General features: G+C 42.0%; 1 protein-coding gene across 1 annotated transcript in view; it reads left to right on the top strand.

The window, feature by feature from the left end:
• EEIG2 (EEIG family member 2) overlaps positions 1 to 16453 on the top strand; it is a 91335-nt gene that overhangs the window by 61641 nt on the left and 13241 nt on the right. Inside the window, exons 4-6 of the mRNA XM_028102129.2 lie at positions 2053 to 2169; positions 5796 to 5842; positions 13794 to 13897. Coding sequence (XP_027957930.1) covers positions 2053 to 2169; positions 5796 to 5842; positions 13794 to 13897 — 268 coding nt within the window. The remainder of the gene's footprint in view (positions 1 to 2052; positions 2170 to 5795; positions 5843 to 13793; positions 13898 to 16453) is intronic.

Below are 16453 nucleotides of genomic sequence, written 5' to 3'. Positions count from 1 at the left end.
GGAAGGGAGGAGTCAGGGCATTAAGAATGGTCATGGAAGGCCTCTTAGGTGGTATGTGAACATAGACCTGAATGGAGTGAGGAGGAAAGCTACAAGATGATCTAAGAATGGGTCAGGCAAAAGAACAATAAGTGTTAAAGGCCTTGGGGCGGTCTTGGCATGTTCAAGGAAAAGGACATTGTGGCCAGGAGAGTAAATAAGAGAATGGGGAAGTGAAGTTGACAAGGTGGTGGCCAAGGATGAAGGGACCATAGACAGTCAACGTAGACAACTCTTGCAAGGAGTTTTGCTATAAAAGCAGAAAAGTAGTCCAACAGACTGGAGAGAGATGTGGGATGAGGTTTTCTTTTGTTCATTAAGATGGTAAAAACTGGCATGTTTGTGTGCTAATGGGAATGGTTGGACAGAGAAGGGAAACTTGAGAGTGCAGAAGAGGGGGAGGAATTCCTGAAGCGGTGAACTTGAGCAGGCTGGGGGAGAGTAGTTGGCCTCGGATCAGAGCACAGCCAGTTCACCTACAGCATGCAGGGTATAGCTGCAGGCAGGTGAGTGCGTGTGGCCAGCAGTAAGAGCTTCTGGATGTTAAGTGCTCTTTTGATTGCTTTTAGCTTCTGAGTGAATTAGGAAGCAAGGCATCAGCAGAGAGTTTGGATGGAAAGGAGGTGCTAGAGGTTTAAAGGGAAGGGGTAATGTAGGAAATACAGCCTTCAGATGATGTGTAATCAAATAGCCCCATGAATCTTCACATGCTTATTGGTATGTGGCTTTGCCCTAGATACATCCAGGCTTTTCTGCTGATCTGCTGGACCCCTAAAAGGCAGTAAAACCAGAGTAACCCTGTGAAAATTAGGTAGATGTCACCTGTGGCTGATGTGTTCTGACTTACTGCATTTAGGAATCATGGCCTTTCACCTGGTCTGTAAGTTCTTATTCTCCATCCTTTTTGTACCAGTTAAAGGCTACTAAAATAATGCTCCAGCCTTTAGTTAAAATCTTCATCTTAAATGCCTTCTTATGTGCCCAGTATGTGTCTTAAAATCTTAAAGCAGGCAGCTTAAAATCATAGCAGTGTTTGAAACTGTTAGTACTTTTTATTAGGCATTCAGGGAGATGTGCTTAATTGCAAAATCAAAAACATTTTTTGTTGTTTTTAATAGAAGACTCCATGTGCATTTAGTCATGTAGAATAGAACAGACTTTGTAAAAAAAAATAGGGCATATTTCTTGTACCGCTTGGAAACGAGAAATAGGGGTTAAACAACATCAGAGGACAGAGCGCAAGACGATCTTCGGTAGCTGCAGAAAATGGGGACTGAACATGGGTAGTAATGAGAAGGAGGAACAGGTTTGAGCTAAACTTTTGGAGAGCAGCATAGAGGGTTGTTGAGGGGCACAGCTTTGGGGAAGGGGAAAAGGTTTCATAAAAAGGGATTTAGCTTAAGTGTTATCAGCAAGACAAATGTTGTGGAAGGTGGTGAAGGAGAAGGGGCTTATACCAAAGAAAACTTAAATCATTCTATTTCTTGCATGGAAAGTAAGAATTTAATAACCTGCAACTGTCTGCAGTCACCAGTGGTTAACTGGGAATGGAGCCAGAATCAGAATAGGGAGAAGAATGTCTAATCAGTTTTCTTTATGCATATGCAAATGATCATGATTGGTCTGCTGCTATTTCCCACAGTGTGGGGTGAGTACCACTGCTACTTGCAATGATTTTAATTGTTTGATAAACATTATTTTTACTTTAATAGTTATGTATTTCAGTGTGTACAGAAAAAATATATATATTAAGCACATCAAATCTGTGATTTCAGAGATCGCATTGCTTAGGACAAGAATAGAATAGGTAATACATTTTCACAAAAGAAGCAAGCCAATTTAAAGGCACACATTAAGCAAATAATAGAGCAGATATTGTTAAGATGGCCAAAATTGCAAATAACTGAACTTTGAGAAAACTTGTCTAGAACATGGATTGAATATTTATTTTAAGGAGAATATGATAGAAACCTAGTAGATACTCTATTAATATAATTCCCTTTCTTTTCATAGCTGGGCTTTGCAGACCTAAACCTGGCAGAGTTTGCTGGATCAGGAAATACCACTCGTCGCTGTTTACTGGAAGGCTATGATACCAAAAATACAAGACAGGATAATTCCATTCTTAAAGTAAGCACGTTTTGAGATTTGCATGTCAACAAATGAGAATCTCTGCCTTTAAATAAGCATGGGTATATACAGCCAAGGGCAAGATGGGAAACGGTACTGAGATCATAAGCTGACCACACCACTGAAACACTCACTCACCATCAAGGGAGGAAAGCTACCCCAGTCACAGAAGCAGTGAAAATTAACAAATGTTCACCTTCATGATCCTAAGGTGTTTCTGGAGCTGTGAACATTCAGGGAATAGTACATACAACTGCTACAGCATAAGGGCTCATTGAGAGTAAGGAGCATGATGAGTGAATACCTTAAAAATGTTAATCAGTCCCAAAAAGTGACTTCCCAAGCAGCTGTGGTGGGCACAGAGAAGTCACTGGGCTTTCCTGTAACTAGTAAAGTGACAGGTGGAACTCACTTTAGGCATCTGCCCTGTTGTTTCCAAGTACCATCAGCAGCCTCCTATTCTCCTGGCCACACTTCAGAGAGTTGCTGGGGGTATTAAATGAGACCAGTTGAGAAAATGTTTGTAAAGTGCCTTGTACTTGGTAAGACTCACTGGACATACATTCTGCTGTATTTTAGTTAGGTTTCCCCATGATGGTAGCTTATCTAATGATAGGAAAGGAAAATAATTCAGAATAAAAACTGGGTGGTCGGAAGTTAGTGGAGCAAAGAGTTATCCTATACCTACAGTTTTCAAACTTTGTTTTCGGTAAATATAACAAAAAATTTCAGAGCACTTGCATATACCTGTGTGACATAAACAGTGTTGGGTCAATGGGGTAGATTCCAGGTAAAGAAGCCGAGACTCAAGTTAAGTGTCTCACTAAAGTCATTGGGGGCAGAGCAGAGGCCAGAATGCGAATCTTCTGCCATGTGGTCATTGGTCTTTTCATGTTATCATGCTGTCTAAGCACCAGACTCAGAAGGAACAGACTGTGCTGTTCATTCTTAGACTGACCCCAAACAGACCACTAAATTCAGTTTCTTCATATTTGCAGCATAAGAAGAGTGGTAATCCTTCTCTGAATTACAGTGTTTTCATTGGGAATTGAAATAACTTTCTAATTTCAGACTCCCCCATCCTCACCCCATTCCTTAGGCCCAGCTCCTAGAGTAGTTTCCTTCTGGCTCCCCATTGATCCTTTCACACCATCTCTCCCACTTGGTCCTACAAAGAACTTACTCTTTTTTTTTTTTTTTTTAACTTTATAGTGCAAGAGCGTACACGCACAAGTAGGGGGAGGGACAGAGAAAGAATCTCAAGCAGACTCCCCACTGAGCACAGAGCCCAATACGGGGCTCGATTTCACAACCCTGAGATCATGACCTGAGCTGAAACCAAGAGTCAGACACTCAACTGACTGAGCCACTCAGACACCCCATAACTTACCATTTTTTAGATCACACCATTCAGCTCTCACACTCTTCCTGCCTGAGCTGTATCATCGCCTGGCCACCTAGTAACCTTCTCTCTCCTGCTCATCAGTGACTTAGCTCCTAGCTCACAGTTTCTCTTTCCATCTCTTCTGTCACCATGTTTTGGTGGCTTCACCATCTGGTGGGTGATCTATCCTTGTGGACTGTCTTCTCTATGCATTCTTTCCCTCTAGCTAATCTTTTATGTGCCTGAGGCCTCTCCGTTCCTTATACTGCCCTTCACCAGCAACCTTTTCTTTTTCTTCATCTCAGTTCTCACCCCCAAACTCTAGACTTTTCTATGTCTAGAAACTTCACCACACTATTCCCCTCTGCTACTACTGTCTCTTATGTTTCCAGTCCTCTTGGTCTCCTCACTTCGCTGTCCTTCACCTTACTGTTCTCTCACTCTCTGCCAGCCTCTACTTGCTTCCACTTCCCTCTTTATCCAGCTTAGATTCCAGAATCCACGATTCTCCTATGCTTAAAAACACTCCTTGCTGCTTTGCCCATCTCCCTCATTGCTGTCCCCTGGTGAGTCCCTGACCCCAGTCAAATTCAGCTGACCTCTCTGGGCCTACACCCTAGTTGCCAAACGTTGCTGGAGAAGATCACACCACCATATAGCTGCCGTTCCTACAGTCTTGCTCACCACCATCAAGCAACTGTACTTCCTTTGTAAGCGTCCTTTCCCGGTTTTTAAATACTCTTTTTTTATACCTTCTTTCTCCTCGTATCTCCACACACCACCTTTGTTCTCAGCTAGTGGTCTTACTTTATCCTTTATGGAGAAAACAGAAGTCATTAAATTCAAATTCCCTCATCTTCCTGTTGCAGAATTTACAGTTCTTCCTGTCTCTCCAGCCCTGTTACCCCTTTTGCCCCCATTACAATGAAGGAAATGTCCCTCTCCCTGTCAGAAGTCACTCCTTCCTCTTAGGTGCTAGAGTCCAAAGCTTGCCTAATCAAGAGCTCTGCAGCTTGGACTATCCCTTCTCCTAATCATCTCTATCTCCAGTGAATCATCCTCATTAACATATGAAGAAACAGCTCTCATAGCCACTGTATTTAAAACAAACAAAAACCACTTCTCACCTCCTCCAACCACTATCCCACTCTCTCTGTTCTGCTTCCCCACACAATGTCTTAAAAGCTGCATGTGCCATCTCCATCCCTTCTGAGACATTCCGGGTATTCAAGAGTGCTGTTTTGATGTAGTTAGAAACCAGACTGTGGAGTTCTTTGGAAGCCGAAGGGATAAGGATGCCCACACAACTGGCCCAGGTCCCACATTTAATAAGTGTCGCGCTCAGAGAGAAGAGGAACAGTAGTGGAGGCACTCGGGTGAAGAAATAAAAAAGAAATGAGATTCTCTTAGGATACATGTCAGCCACTAGTAGAAAATATGCACGTATATAAATTTTCTCTTCTTCATAAAGACCATGAGTTTCAGTATTATGCAGTCCTAGTTTCAGATCTCAGCTCTACCCTTTATTAGCTACCTGATCTTGAAAATATCACTTCATCTCCTGAGCTTAAAAGGAAAGTATCAGGCTCTCCTAGGAGTTTTGAACACTAAATGAAATCATGCAGTATACAACACTTAGCTTACGCCTGGCACAAGTCTCAAATCACGATTGCTATTAATGTTGTTGTTATTACTGCTATTACCGTTATTATTCCCGGAAGAACATAACAAGATCCTACGGTTGAGTCTTAAAGAGACCGTCAGCAAGTAGAGAAGAGCAACGTTTCAGAAAGCATTAGCAAAGCTTTAAATTCTGTTCTAAAGTTGGAAAAAGCCCAGAAGCATTCTGCTCTCACAAGCCACTGCAGGCCCCACCTTGAAGGTCAACATGGCACGTTGGAGGGAAACATTCCAGACACTTCAGCACCACAGGAATCTGGGAGGAAAGACATACAGGAGACCACACGAGCAGCACACACCCGCGGGGCCGTCACAGCACCGGCTCTCCATTTCCACTTTCCCATGCCGATACTTGCCATTACCAAGTTTTGAATGTTGAAAAATGGTCTGTGTAAAGCAGCAATTTAATACTGGATGTAACCCAATTCAGCAATCGCTTTATTGAATAATCTCTGAATAGGAAATACTGGCCTAGGTTCTGTGGAGGATGCGTGGATTAGCAGAACATGGCTTCTCCTCTCAAGGGAACTTTTATAATCATATTTCTTTTTCTAATACCCAGGTTTTGATCAGTATGCAGCTGATGTCTGGTGACCCGTGTTTTAAAACGTAAGTTGATGCTCAGTAAATGAATTATTTATCCGAAAGTATAATAGTCATTTTTTTTGGTCTAAATGTTTACATTCATAACTTGTAGTGTTTACGAGTGAAGGAACTGTTCTTTTCCTAGGAGACTGACCACATAGAAATTACTATTAACCCTTTGCCAAACGAGCTCCCCGCACTCTAAAATTATTTAAGCTGTAGATCTTTCATCATCTTCAAGTTTTGGGTGAAACTATACAATTAAATTTTTGAATTTGATCTCTGTGGACTTAGTCATTTCTTCAACAAATACCTGTTAAGTGCCTTACCATATGCTAGGCCCTATTCTAGACACTAGAGAAACAGCAGTGAAAAAAAAAATAGACCAAGTCCCTGACCTCTTGGAGCATATATTCTTAAGAGGAAAACAACAAGCTAAGAAATTAATGTATAATATAAAGATGGCGATGAGTGCTTTGGAGAAAAATAATGGAGGGTAGGAGGGCATGGTGGGGAGAAAGTTTGCTGTTCTATAGAGAGTAGTCAAGATGAAAGTCTTCCCTGGCAGATGGTATTTGAGCAGAGACCTGAAGGAAGTGGGGAGCACACCATGCAGATATTTGGAGAAAGAGCATTTGAGGTAGAGGCAACAGGGACAAAGCCCTTCAGGGAGAAGTGTGTTTGGTATGTCCACGGGGCTGCCAGGAGACCGGTATGTCTAGACCAGACAGAATGAGGAGGAGGGGGATAGGAAATGGGATCAGATGGCAAAGAGTCACCTCAGCCACTTATAACCTGAGATAAAAAGCTACTAGAGGGTTTAGAGCAGGGGAATAAAATTATCTGACTTATGGCTGCTAGGTAGAGAATAGACCATTTGTGGGAACAACGATGGGAGCAAGGGCAGAAATAGGTAGATGAATTAGGATGCTATTTCCGTAGTCCAAGGTTTAGGGCCTGAGTAACTCATTTATTGAAATGGGAGAGCCTCTAAGAGGAACAGGTTGGGGGTTGGCAGCTTGGGTGTTGGACATGTTACATTGGAGATCCTTATTTAACATCCAGCCAGGCACTTCAAGTAGACAGTTGGATATGACTACAGAGTTCAGTGGGGAGGCCCAGGCTGGAGATACAAATTTGGAAATCATGACATCTTCAGCACATAGAGAGTAGTTAAAGCCGTGACATTTGATTAAATGACCCAGAGGGAGTGAGTATAAAAAGACTGAGGGGTGGGACACTCCAGTGTGTTGGAGACTGGGGAGACAGGGAAGAACCAGCAAAGGAACAACTTTGAGAGAGGAGGAAGGAACCAAAGGAGAGGACCGTCCTGAAAACCAAGTGAAGGACGTGTTTCAAAAAGGAGAGAGTAACCGGCTCTGTCCCACCCCATGGACGTGGATCACCGAAGATGGGGACTGAGAATTGCCCTTTGGCTCTGCAGTACAGAGACCATTGGTACCTTTGTCAAGCACTGTGGTAGAATGCTCTGAGCCTGCAGCCTTACTGGAGTGAGTCAAAGAGGGTTTGGGAGGAGAAAAATTGGAGACAATATAAACAATTCTTATGAGGAATTTTGCTGCAAAAATAGGAACAGAAAATGGAGTTACAAATAAAAAGAGGATACAGGGTCAAGGCAGGTCTTTGGGGTTGTTTTAAGATGGGACACAGTTCAGTATATTTGTGTACTGATATGAATGGTTCAAGAGAGAAGGAGAGAGATGGTACAGAAGAGAAAAACAACAGTTGCTAGACAGTGTCCTTGGATTGTCAAAAGGAATAAAGGCAGAGAATGTAGCTTCAGATTCAGGTATATGAAAAGTGGAAGCAAATAGAAGTTGCTTTCAAATTGTTCCTGATTTCTTAGTGAAATAGGAAACAAGATGATCACAAGAGTGGGGATGAGAAAGATGGAGGTGGGGGTTTGAGGAAAGATGTGTAAAAGTCCTCTCAGAGCGTAGGAGAGTGAATGGAATGGGCAAAGGCAATTCCTGAAGACAATTGAAAAACAAAGTTAATTATATATTATTTAAAGATCTGAGAAAAAAATATATTTAGAAAAGAAAACCTTAATTATTTCCCTGTGCATCAACTTGATGTTTTTAAGAGTAATGTCCAGGGGCGCCTGGGTGGCTCAGTTGGTTGAGTGTCCGACTCTTGATTTTATCTCAGGTCATGATCTCAGAGTTGTGGGATTGAGCCCTGTGTCAGGCTCTGCGCTCAGCGGGGAGTCTCCTTAAGATTATCTCTTTCCCTCTCCCTCTGCCCCTCCCACTGCACTCTCTCTCACTCTAAAATAAATTTTTAAAAAAATTTTTAATAGCAATGTCTATATAGTTCCCTATTTACAGTGTTTTGTAAAGATGAAAATACATATTTTTGTAAAAATCAATTATTGATTAAACTATGCGTTTTACTATAACTTATCCTTCTTGTGTTGTCATCTCTCAAACCATAATTTCCTGGCTTATTTCTTTACATCCTGCTCTCTTAGGACTAAACAATTTTTGCTATACTGTATTTGGCTTCTTAGGCTAACAGTGTTTTTCTAGTGGAATCAGCTTAGGGTGAAATGAGAAAATGAGCAGCAAAACTAAGTAGAAGAAAAGGAATTCATCATTCCTTCTCGTGAACTTATGAATATTCCCTTTCTGGCCCTTTCTGTACCATTTTATCTATTTGTGCAACTCAAATACTAAAGAGCTCAAAAATAGATCATCTTATGTTCTATATTATCTCCAGGAATGTAAATCTGACAGTCTAGAGTTTATATTTATAGAGAAAGATGTTTATAACTCATTAGAATAAACAGACCTTACCTAATCCCAAGATACATAAAAGTATTTCTTGGGAAAAACAAACCCCTAATATTTATTTTCTCTTTTCTCTGAATATTTGAAATTGTACACATATCAGTGGAAAAGGGGCAGCTCTGACACATCCATGCACTTGCACATGCTGAATATGGACTGAATAGAAAAGTGTTTAAACAACTGATGGAAAAAGTAAATTATTTTTATTAGGTTGTATTTCAATATATATCAGAAATGTAAAATCACAATGCTTTAGAGCTGAAAAGAATGTTGGAGGTTGTCTAGTCCAGTGATTTTTTTTTTTTCAGAATATTTAGCCACAAAGTCCTTCTGCTCAAATGTATGATGAATCCCAGTATATCACATTCTTCTGTTGAGGGGCAAAAAGGTAGAGTACCTTAGTACCGCTGAAATCTCTAAGGGAGCTTCACAAAGCCAGTTTTAAAAGTATTATATAGGGCGCCTGGGTGGCTCAGTTGGTTAAGCGACTGCCTTCGGCTCAGGTCATGATCCTGGAGTCCCGGAATCGAGTCCCACATCGGGCTCCCTGCTCGGCGGGGAGTCTGCTTCTCCCTCTGACCCTCTTCCCTCTCGTGCTCTCTATCTCTCATTCTCTCTCTCTCAAATAAATAAATAAAATCTTTAAAAAAAAAAGTATTATATAATCCAAGTTCTCATCTTACAGATGAGGAAACTAAGGCACAAAGCAATTGAGTGATATGACTATTTGTCTATAAGACCTAGATGTATGTAACTAACTGCTGGGAGGTGCATTCTACTATTCTCTCTGCTTTTATCTGTCTTTGAGTTTTTCATGATATAAAGTTTTTAAAAACCTACTAGAGAAACTAACAAGAATACAGCAGATCTTTGGCATTCTCAGCTTTAAATTCTAGCTTGGTATTTTATGAGCAGAGGATCTGTAACATGGCTTGTATTATTTTTCTGAAAGACAAAATGTCATACCATAAGCCTGTATTTATGCTTAAGACAGCTGGTAAGTCAGGCTCCTAACTACCTGCCCTGAACTCTGTTTTGTAGTTCTCTGCAACTCATCAAATAGCCACCAACTCTTGTAAAAGAATGAAACTGGCTGAAAAGAAAGCGAACCACTAGTACTAATAAAGGAAAAGAATATTTCGAGAGAAAAATTATATGCTACACTGGCACCTGACAATTTGGTGGTAATGCAGATCTAAGGATGATCTAATCCTCTTGAGTAGCTGGGGCTCTGGAGCATTCATATTCTAGAAGGAAATTAAGATTTGTCAGAATGACTTAATGACTATTATTGTCTCCCAGTTTAATTCTTGAAACAACTCTGTGATGCATTATCCATATTTCTTAAGTGAGGACCTTGAGGCTCAGAGGTTAAGGAACTAATTTGTCCAGGGTCCCAAGATTCAAGATTCACTCATTTATTCAGTACATATGCATTGATTGTCTACCATGTGCTAACATTTACCAAACTAAATTAAGACCAGTCCCTGCTCTGAAGGATTCAGTATTTATTTGGGAGATAGACACAGAACATATGATGCTCTCAAGGCATAGAGGAGAGTCCCTAACTACTTTTTCTTAAAAGCCAGGAAAGTCTCCCCTGGGGGGGGTGGGGGGGGAGGAGGTGACACGGAGCTAATTTTTAGAGGATGAATAGGAAATTACGAAGCAGAGGAGGTAGGTGAAGACACTCTAGGAAAAGAAAATGACTTGCTCGAGTTTATGGCATTGTTACAGGGCATGAACACCAAGTAGGTGGTATTGTCATTTTAGGTTATTTTTCACATACTCTAAACATTACTGTGAAATTAAAATTTCATCTCTCTCATTCTGTAATTGAGCTATATTACACAATTTCTGATAAGGTATACAAAAACATTTTCAGAACAAAAAGGGGTAACAGAATAAAAACTGACACTACTAGGCACTCAATGATTATTTATTCAACATGACTGAGTTGTCTAGGGAGACTTAGGAGAGTTGCCAAGGCCCAGCTAAGATTTTAGATTATAAATTTGCCTCAATATCATTCATTCCCCATCGTTAATGAATTTTCTCCATAATGCTTAGTTGCCCCAGTGTTTGAGCAGTTCATGAAGAAGGCTAAAATTATCCAGGGTTGGGGCTCTTCAAGGTTTTGGAGACTACAGAACAAGGGGTGCCAAACTCAAGGTGTTGCTAAAAGGGTTATGGCCCTGAAGTCAGGCCTAGGCAGGAAAGGGTGGACCCCAAGGGAGACTGAGAGAGGGGGAGAAAGAGAAGAGTCCACAGGCCAGGAGCTCTGAAGGCTGGAGAACGGGTCTGAAAGGTGGCGGGATGGAGACACTGTAATCAGGCCACCTGTGAAAGAAGAACAAAGGACCTGGTATAAAAAAAGATAGGACAGGCCAGCATGGGTCACGATCAGTGATTAATGACTGTGACTGTAGGCTCCATTCTTTGTAAGTGTATTTGTTTTGCATATTACTTTTTCTTACGGAATATTGAATGCATGGGTTTTTTTTTTCCCCACTATTTTACATTATTTAAAAATCCAACCTTTGGTAATTGAAGAGGTAGGTCTAGGTCAGACTGCAGAAGGCCTTGTATTACCATTCTAAGGAGTTTGAGCTTTATCTGGAAGGAGCTATGGATGTTTTAAATCAAAGAATAACATGTTCACATGCACACTTCAGAAGGACCACAGTGAAAATAGCACGGATAGAGGCCGACTAGCGAGGAGACTTTTGTGGTCATAAGGTACAAAGAACACCAAACTGAAGTAATTAGTGGAGGCTGAGAAGAGATGATGAATAGGAAAAATATGAGAGAATCTGTGTGATTTGGAAATTGATTGGTTATGGAGAAATGCAAGTAGGGAGGACCCAGAGGCTGCATCTAGGATTCTGGTTTTGGTTACTTTATGGACCATGATGGCATTCAGAGTTGGGGAATACAAGAAGAAAGCAGATTTGGGAAAAAGAAGATGGCTTCAGTTGGGGATATATTGACCTCAGTGTACTTGCAGGACACATACTTGAAAGTATCCCAAGAGGGGGCGCCTGGGTGGCTCAGTAGGTTAAGCATCCAACTCTTGATTTGGGTTCAGGTGATGATCTCGGAATCCTTGATCTCAGATCAAGCCCCATGTTGGACTTGCGCTGGGTGTGGAGCCTACGTAAGATTCTCTCTCCCTCTGCCCCTCCCCCCACCCCTACCCCTATTCATGTTCTAGATAGATAGATTGACAGAGAGATGATAGATTTTTTTAAAAAGAAAATGTCCCAACAGGATGTGCAATTTTGGAATTTAGGAGATCATATGATAGAAATAATCTATAAATTAAATAGTTTTAATGGCAATCTTAAATGCCTGTTCAAGGATCTGAATAGCCTGAGAATTCTATTGAGATAATATAAGAATTTAAGAATTACCACATAGCATATGTACACATACAGTATATTCACATTTACACATGTGTACATACATGTATAATTTTATATATACATATATGAACATATGCACACTAATAACCACTACTTTGAAATGTACAATTTGTTTTATATTGCTTTACATTTTTTTGTTACTGTTGCATCTGGCTGGTTTAATGTTTTATATAGATTAAAAAGATAAATTCTGTAGATTAAGGCAGCTGAATGACAATTATTGAACTGTCACGAAAATATTAAACTGTGGTGTATTTAATCTGTGGCATGTGGCATTAGCCCCCCACCCAAGATGTCTACGTCCCAATCCCCAGAACCTGTGAATATGTTGGGTTAAATGGCAAAGGAGAATAAGGTGGCAGGTGGAATTAAGGTACTAATCTGCTGAACTCACGGAGATTATTCTGGGTTCTCCAGATGGACCCAATATAATCCCAAGGGTCCTTAAAGGGAAGAGGTATAATTCAAGGGAAAAGGTAATTGGAAAAGTATCAGGGTCAGAGGGAAATGTGAAATACAGAACAGTTGGAGTTGGGACCTTTCTGGCTTTGAAGATGGAGGAAGGAGCCATGAGCTAAGGAATGCAGGTGGTCTCTGGAAGCCGGAAAAGACAAGGGAAGAGATTCTCCCCCAAAGCCTCCAGGGAGGAATGTGGTCCTGCCAACACCTTGATTTTAGTCCAGTGGAACATATGTTAGACCTTTAACCTACAGAAATGTAAGATCATAAATTTGTGTTAAGTCTCTAAGTTTGTGGTAATGTGTTACAGCAACAAGAGGTAACTAATATACTCAGGCTAATTTTTGGTCATCTTTATTTTGGAAATACTTTTCTAGTTTATTTTAGTGATCTTTATTTTGGAGGTACTTTGCTAGTGCGTTTTGAATTTCAATAAATACAAAATAACAAAAAGAGAATTGCCACATAGTGGGTCAGTTTCACTATCCCTTCAGCCACCTTCCTATTTTACCTCAGGTCACCAAGGGATAGTCTCTAGGAGGATGTGATTTTTTTTTCTAGACTATCAACCTTAATAGGTTAGGGATGTTTTATTTAAAAAAAAAATTCTTGTTAGAACTCAAACTGGCCCCTCCCTGCTTCACAGCTTCCACATGGAGATAGGAGCCTTGAATTAGCCAATGAAAATATATCCATCACCTACCCCAGAGAATCCAGCCCAAAAAGCAAATCTGAACAACTGGAGTTCTTTACAGACTCCCCCTGGGGCAGGTGAACTGTTTACAGAGAAGGTAGAAGATAAAACCATGGGGACAATTTATAAGAAGTTAGCAGAGCCAACAAAAGAGCTTAGGCACTGGAGCAGGAAGCATGATGCAACCTTACAACCTCAGGCACAAAGGGGCTTAATGCCCCTCGTCTATCTCCCTGCATTGTCCGAGAGTTGACGGCAGAAGCATCCTCCACTGATGGTGCTGGGGAGGCAAGGACAGAGCCTCTCTCTCTTTCCCACACTCTGTGAAGGCAGTGTCGTTTCTGGTCTCACATTTTCTGTTGAGTAAAAATCCTTTCTCCCCCTCCCCCCCATGAATCTCATTCCAGTTTTGAGGAAGCTCGTACAGTATTTGTTGATTTTTATTACGCTCACCCTCAGAGGAACATTAAGCACGCACCTTACTAAGGCTGTATACTGATTCCACAACCAGTCTTTAACACTATTTCAAGCTTTCAGATTCACCCATCAATCAAGTTCTGATCCTTAGAAATATTTATTTATAGGCCTCCTTCTACATCGATGTCTATACCCATTGCTGGTGAATCTGAATCTCTGGAAGAAGACAGAAAAGGTGGAGAGACTCTCAAAATCCATCTTGGAATAGCAGGTATGGATGTGTGTGGCATACTGTTTTTTTCGTTTGTACTACTTGACATCCTAAAAGATTCCCAAAGTCCCACCCAGATTTAAAATTCTTTGGGTAGATGGCTTGATGAAATGGGCCAATAATTATCAGCAGAGTTTTAATTATGCAGTTTTTGGTTAAGCCAATGCTTCATTTGTCTGAAACAGATTGCCCTGACAGATTAAGAGCTAAACGTTGCAGTGACACACACCCCCCCATTGTGTACTTCAGCAGGAGTTTGCCTATTCCACATGCCCAGCAACCTGTCAGGTGTTGCTTCTCCTCCCTGGATCACCTTCCTCTGTCAGTGGTTCCCAAACATGAGTGTACATCAGAGTCACCTGGTGGGCTTGTTAAACCTACAGCCGGAGGTTCTGATTCGGTGGATCAGGGTTGGGGCCTAAAAATTGCATTATTGTGTTCCCAAGTGACACGGATGCTGCTTCTCTGGACAGACTCCCAGCCACAGTCACAATCTGCTCCAGGAGTTAAAAGCAGGGTGGGGAAAATGTTAAGCTGGCTGAAGAAAAAAAGACTTAGGAGCTTCCTTTCTTTTCCTTTCTTTCTTGTGGGGAAGGTTATTATTTGAAAGAATGAAAAGAAAGGTGTAGTGATGGGATTAACATTTTCTTTTTTTTTAAAGATTTTATTTATTTGACACACAGAGCGAGAGCGAGAGCGGGAGAGGGAGAGGGAGAGAGAGAGCACAAGCAGGGGGAGCGGCAGGCAGAGGGAGAAGCAAGCTTCCTGCGAGCAGGGAGCCCGATGTGGGGCTCGATCCCAGGACCCTGGGATCATGGCCTGAGCTGAAGGCAGTGGTTTAACCAACTGAGCCACCCAGGCGCCCCGGGATTAACATTTTCATCACCTTTCTAGATATGCAAAGATAAGGTTTCTTATTGATAATAAGGACTACAGTTCTCATGATTTAGGATCAATCCTTTGCATACTTTTAAACTTTCCATTAGCTCCTTCTCTTTGGTATTTAAATATTCTGAATTCTTTATTTAAAAAAAACTCACTGGCCCTACATCCTCTGTCTACTGCTCTTCTGTGTGTTCGTGCTCTTCTTCCTGCAGCCTCCCCTTCCCTGCTTCTCCCCTTTTCCCCTTCCCTCTTTCATACCTTTTAGAGCCAAACTTCTAGGAAGAATACTGTGCATTTATTCCTAAACACATGTGACACCTGGCTTCCGGCTTCTGCGCTGTCTTATGTCTCCAGTAACAGGGCTGTCAAATCCTGTGGGCGTTTTTTCTGCTCTCACCTGACTTGGCCATCTACTCTTTCTTGAAGCCTTCTTTGCCCTTGGCTCCCACCTCTCTGACCTTTCCTTATCTAGCTTCTTGAGCTTCTTGGAGGCTCTTCATCTTCTCCCACCTTCCTCTTAAATGCTGATGTTCCAGAGTTCAGTTCCCTCTACTCACCGTCCCTGGGCAATATCCTCTATTCCCTTGGATTTAACTATCACATTCATGTAAATGTGATCATGTAAATATGAATCGAACACTTTGGTTTACAAATCTGTGTTGCCTCCAGACCTCTCTCCTAAACTCCAGGTGCACATTTCCAAATGCTTTCTGGGAAGGTCCACTTCATGTTCCCTGTTCTACTGAAATGCTTCTGTTTCTCAGCCATACTCCAAGTTCCTCCAGATCAGGTCTTACTTGTCTTTGTACCTCCAGCGTAAGGCCAGGGGCACAGGAGCCATCCACTGCATGGTGACCTGGCGTCTTCTCAGGCACTTCAGGGTCCCCACACCTGGCACAAGTTTTCCCAGCCCTTCCTCCTGCATCTTCTGTCTCACTTATCCTTGCACACTCGAGTACTCGCCAATCAAGCCCTGCCGCTCGTGCCTGCTAACCACCTCTCTCTCAGCTGGGGTCTTGTGAAAACCTTCACTCCTCCACACCCTGTCCATCCTGTGGCCAAGATGTAGATTAGTCACATCACAGCTTTGCTTAAAGCCAGTGAATTATTTCCTTCTTTAAACCCATAGAAAGTCCCTCACGATCAGGCATCTGTTCATCTCTCTTTTCCCTTCAGTCATATCTGCCCAACTACCCAGTGTTCTGACTGTACCAAACTGTCTGCTCTCTGCAAATGAGGCATGCTTTTCCCCACCAAGTCTCGCCGAGGAGTTGCTATACGTGCTTAAAGACCTCGAGGTAGGGGCACCTGGGTGGCTCAGTTGTTAAGCATCTGCCTTCTTCAGCTCAGGTCATGATCCCAGTATCCTGGGATCAGGCTCCCTACTCAGCAGGAAGCCTGCTTCTCTCTCTCCCACTCCCCCTGCTTGTGTTCCCTCTCTCACTGTGTCTCTCTCTGTCAAATAAATAAATAAAATCTTTTTAAGGGGGGGAGGCGCCTGGGAGGCTCAGTTGTTAAGCGTCTGCCTTCGGCTCAGGTCATGATCCCAGGGTCCTGGGATTGAGCCCCGCATCAGGCTTCCTGCTCAGCGGGAAGCCTGCTTCTCCCTCTCCCACTCCCCCTGCTTGTGTTCCCTCTCTTGCTGTGTCTCTCTGTCAAATAAATAAATAA

The sequence above is a fragment of the Eumetopias jubatus genome, unplaced genomic scaffold (assembly GCF_037043125.1).
Source record: "Eumetopias jubatus isolate StellerSeaLion01/CBP00866 unplaced genomic scaffold, mEumJub1_p1.0 scaffold_4, whole genome shotgun sequence".
NCBI lineage: Eukaryota > Metazoa > Chordata > Mammalia > Carnivora > Otariidae > Eumetopias > Eumetopias jubatus.
Note: the sequence above shows the minus strand (reverse complement) of the source record. Positions and strands in the feature narration are given on the sequence as shown.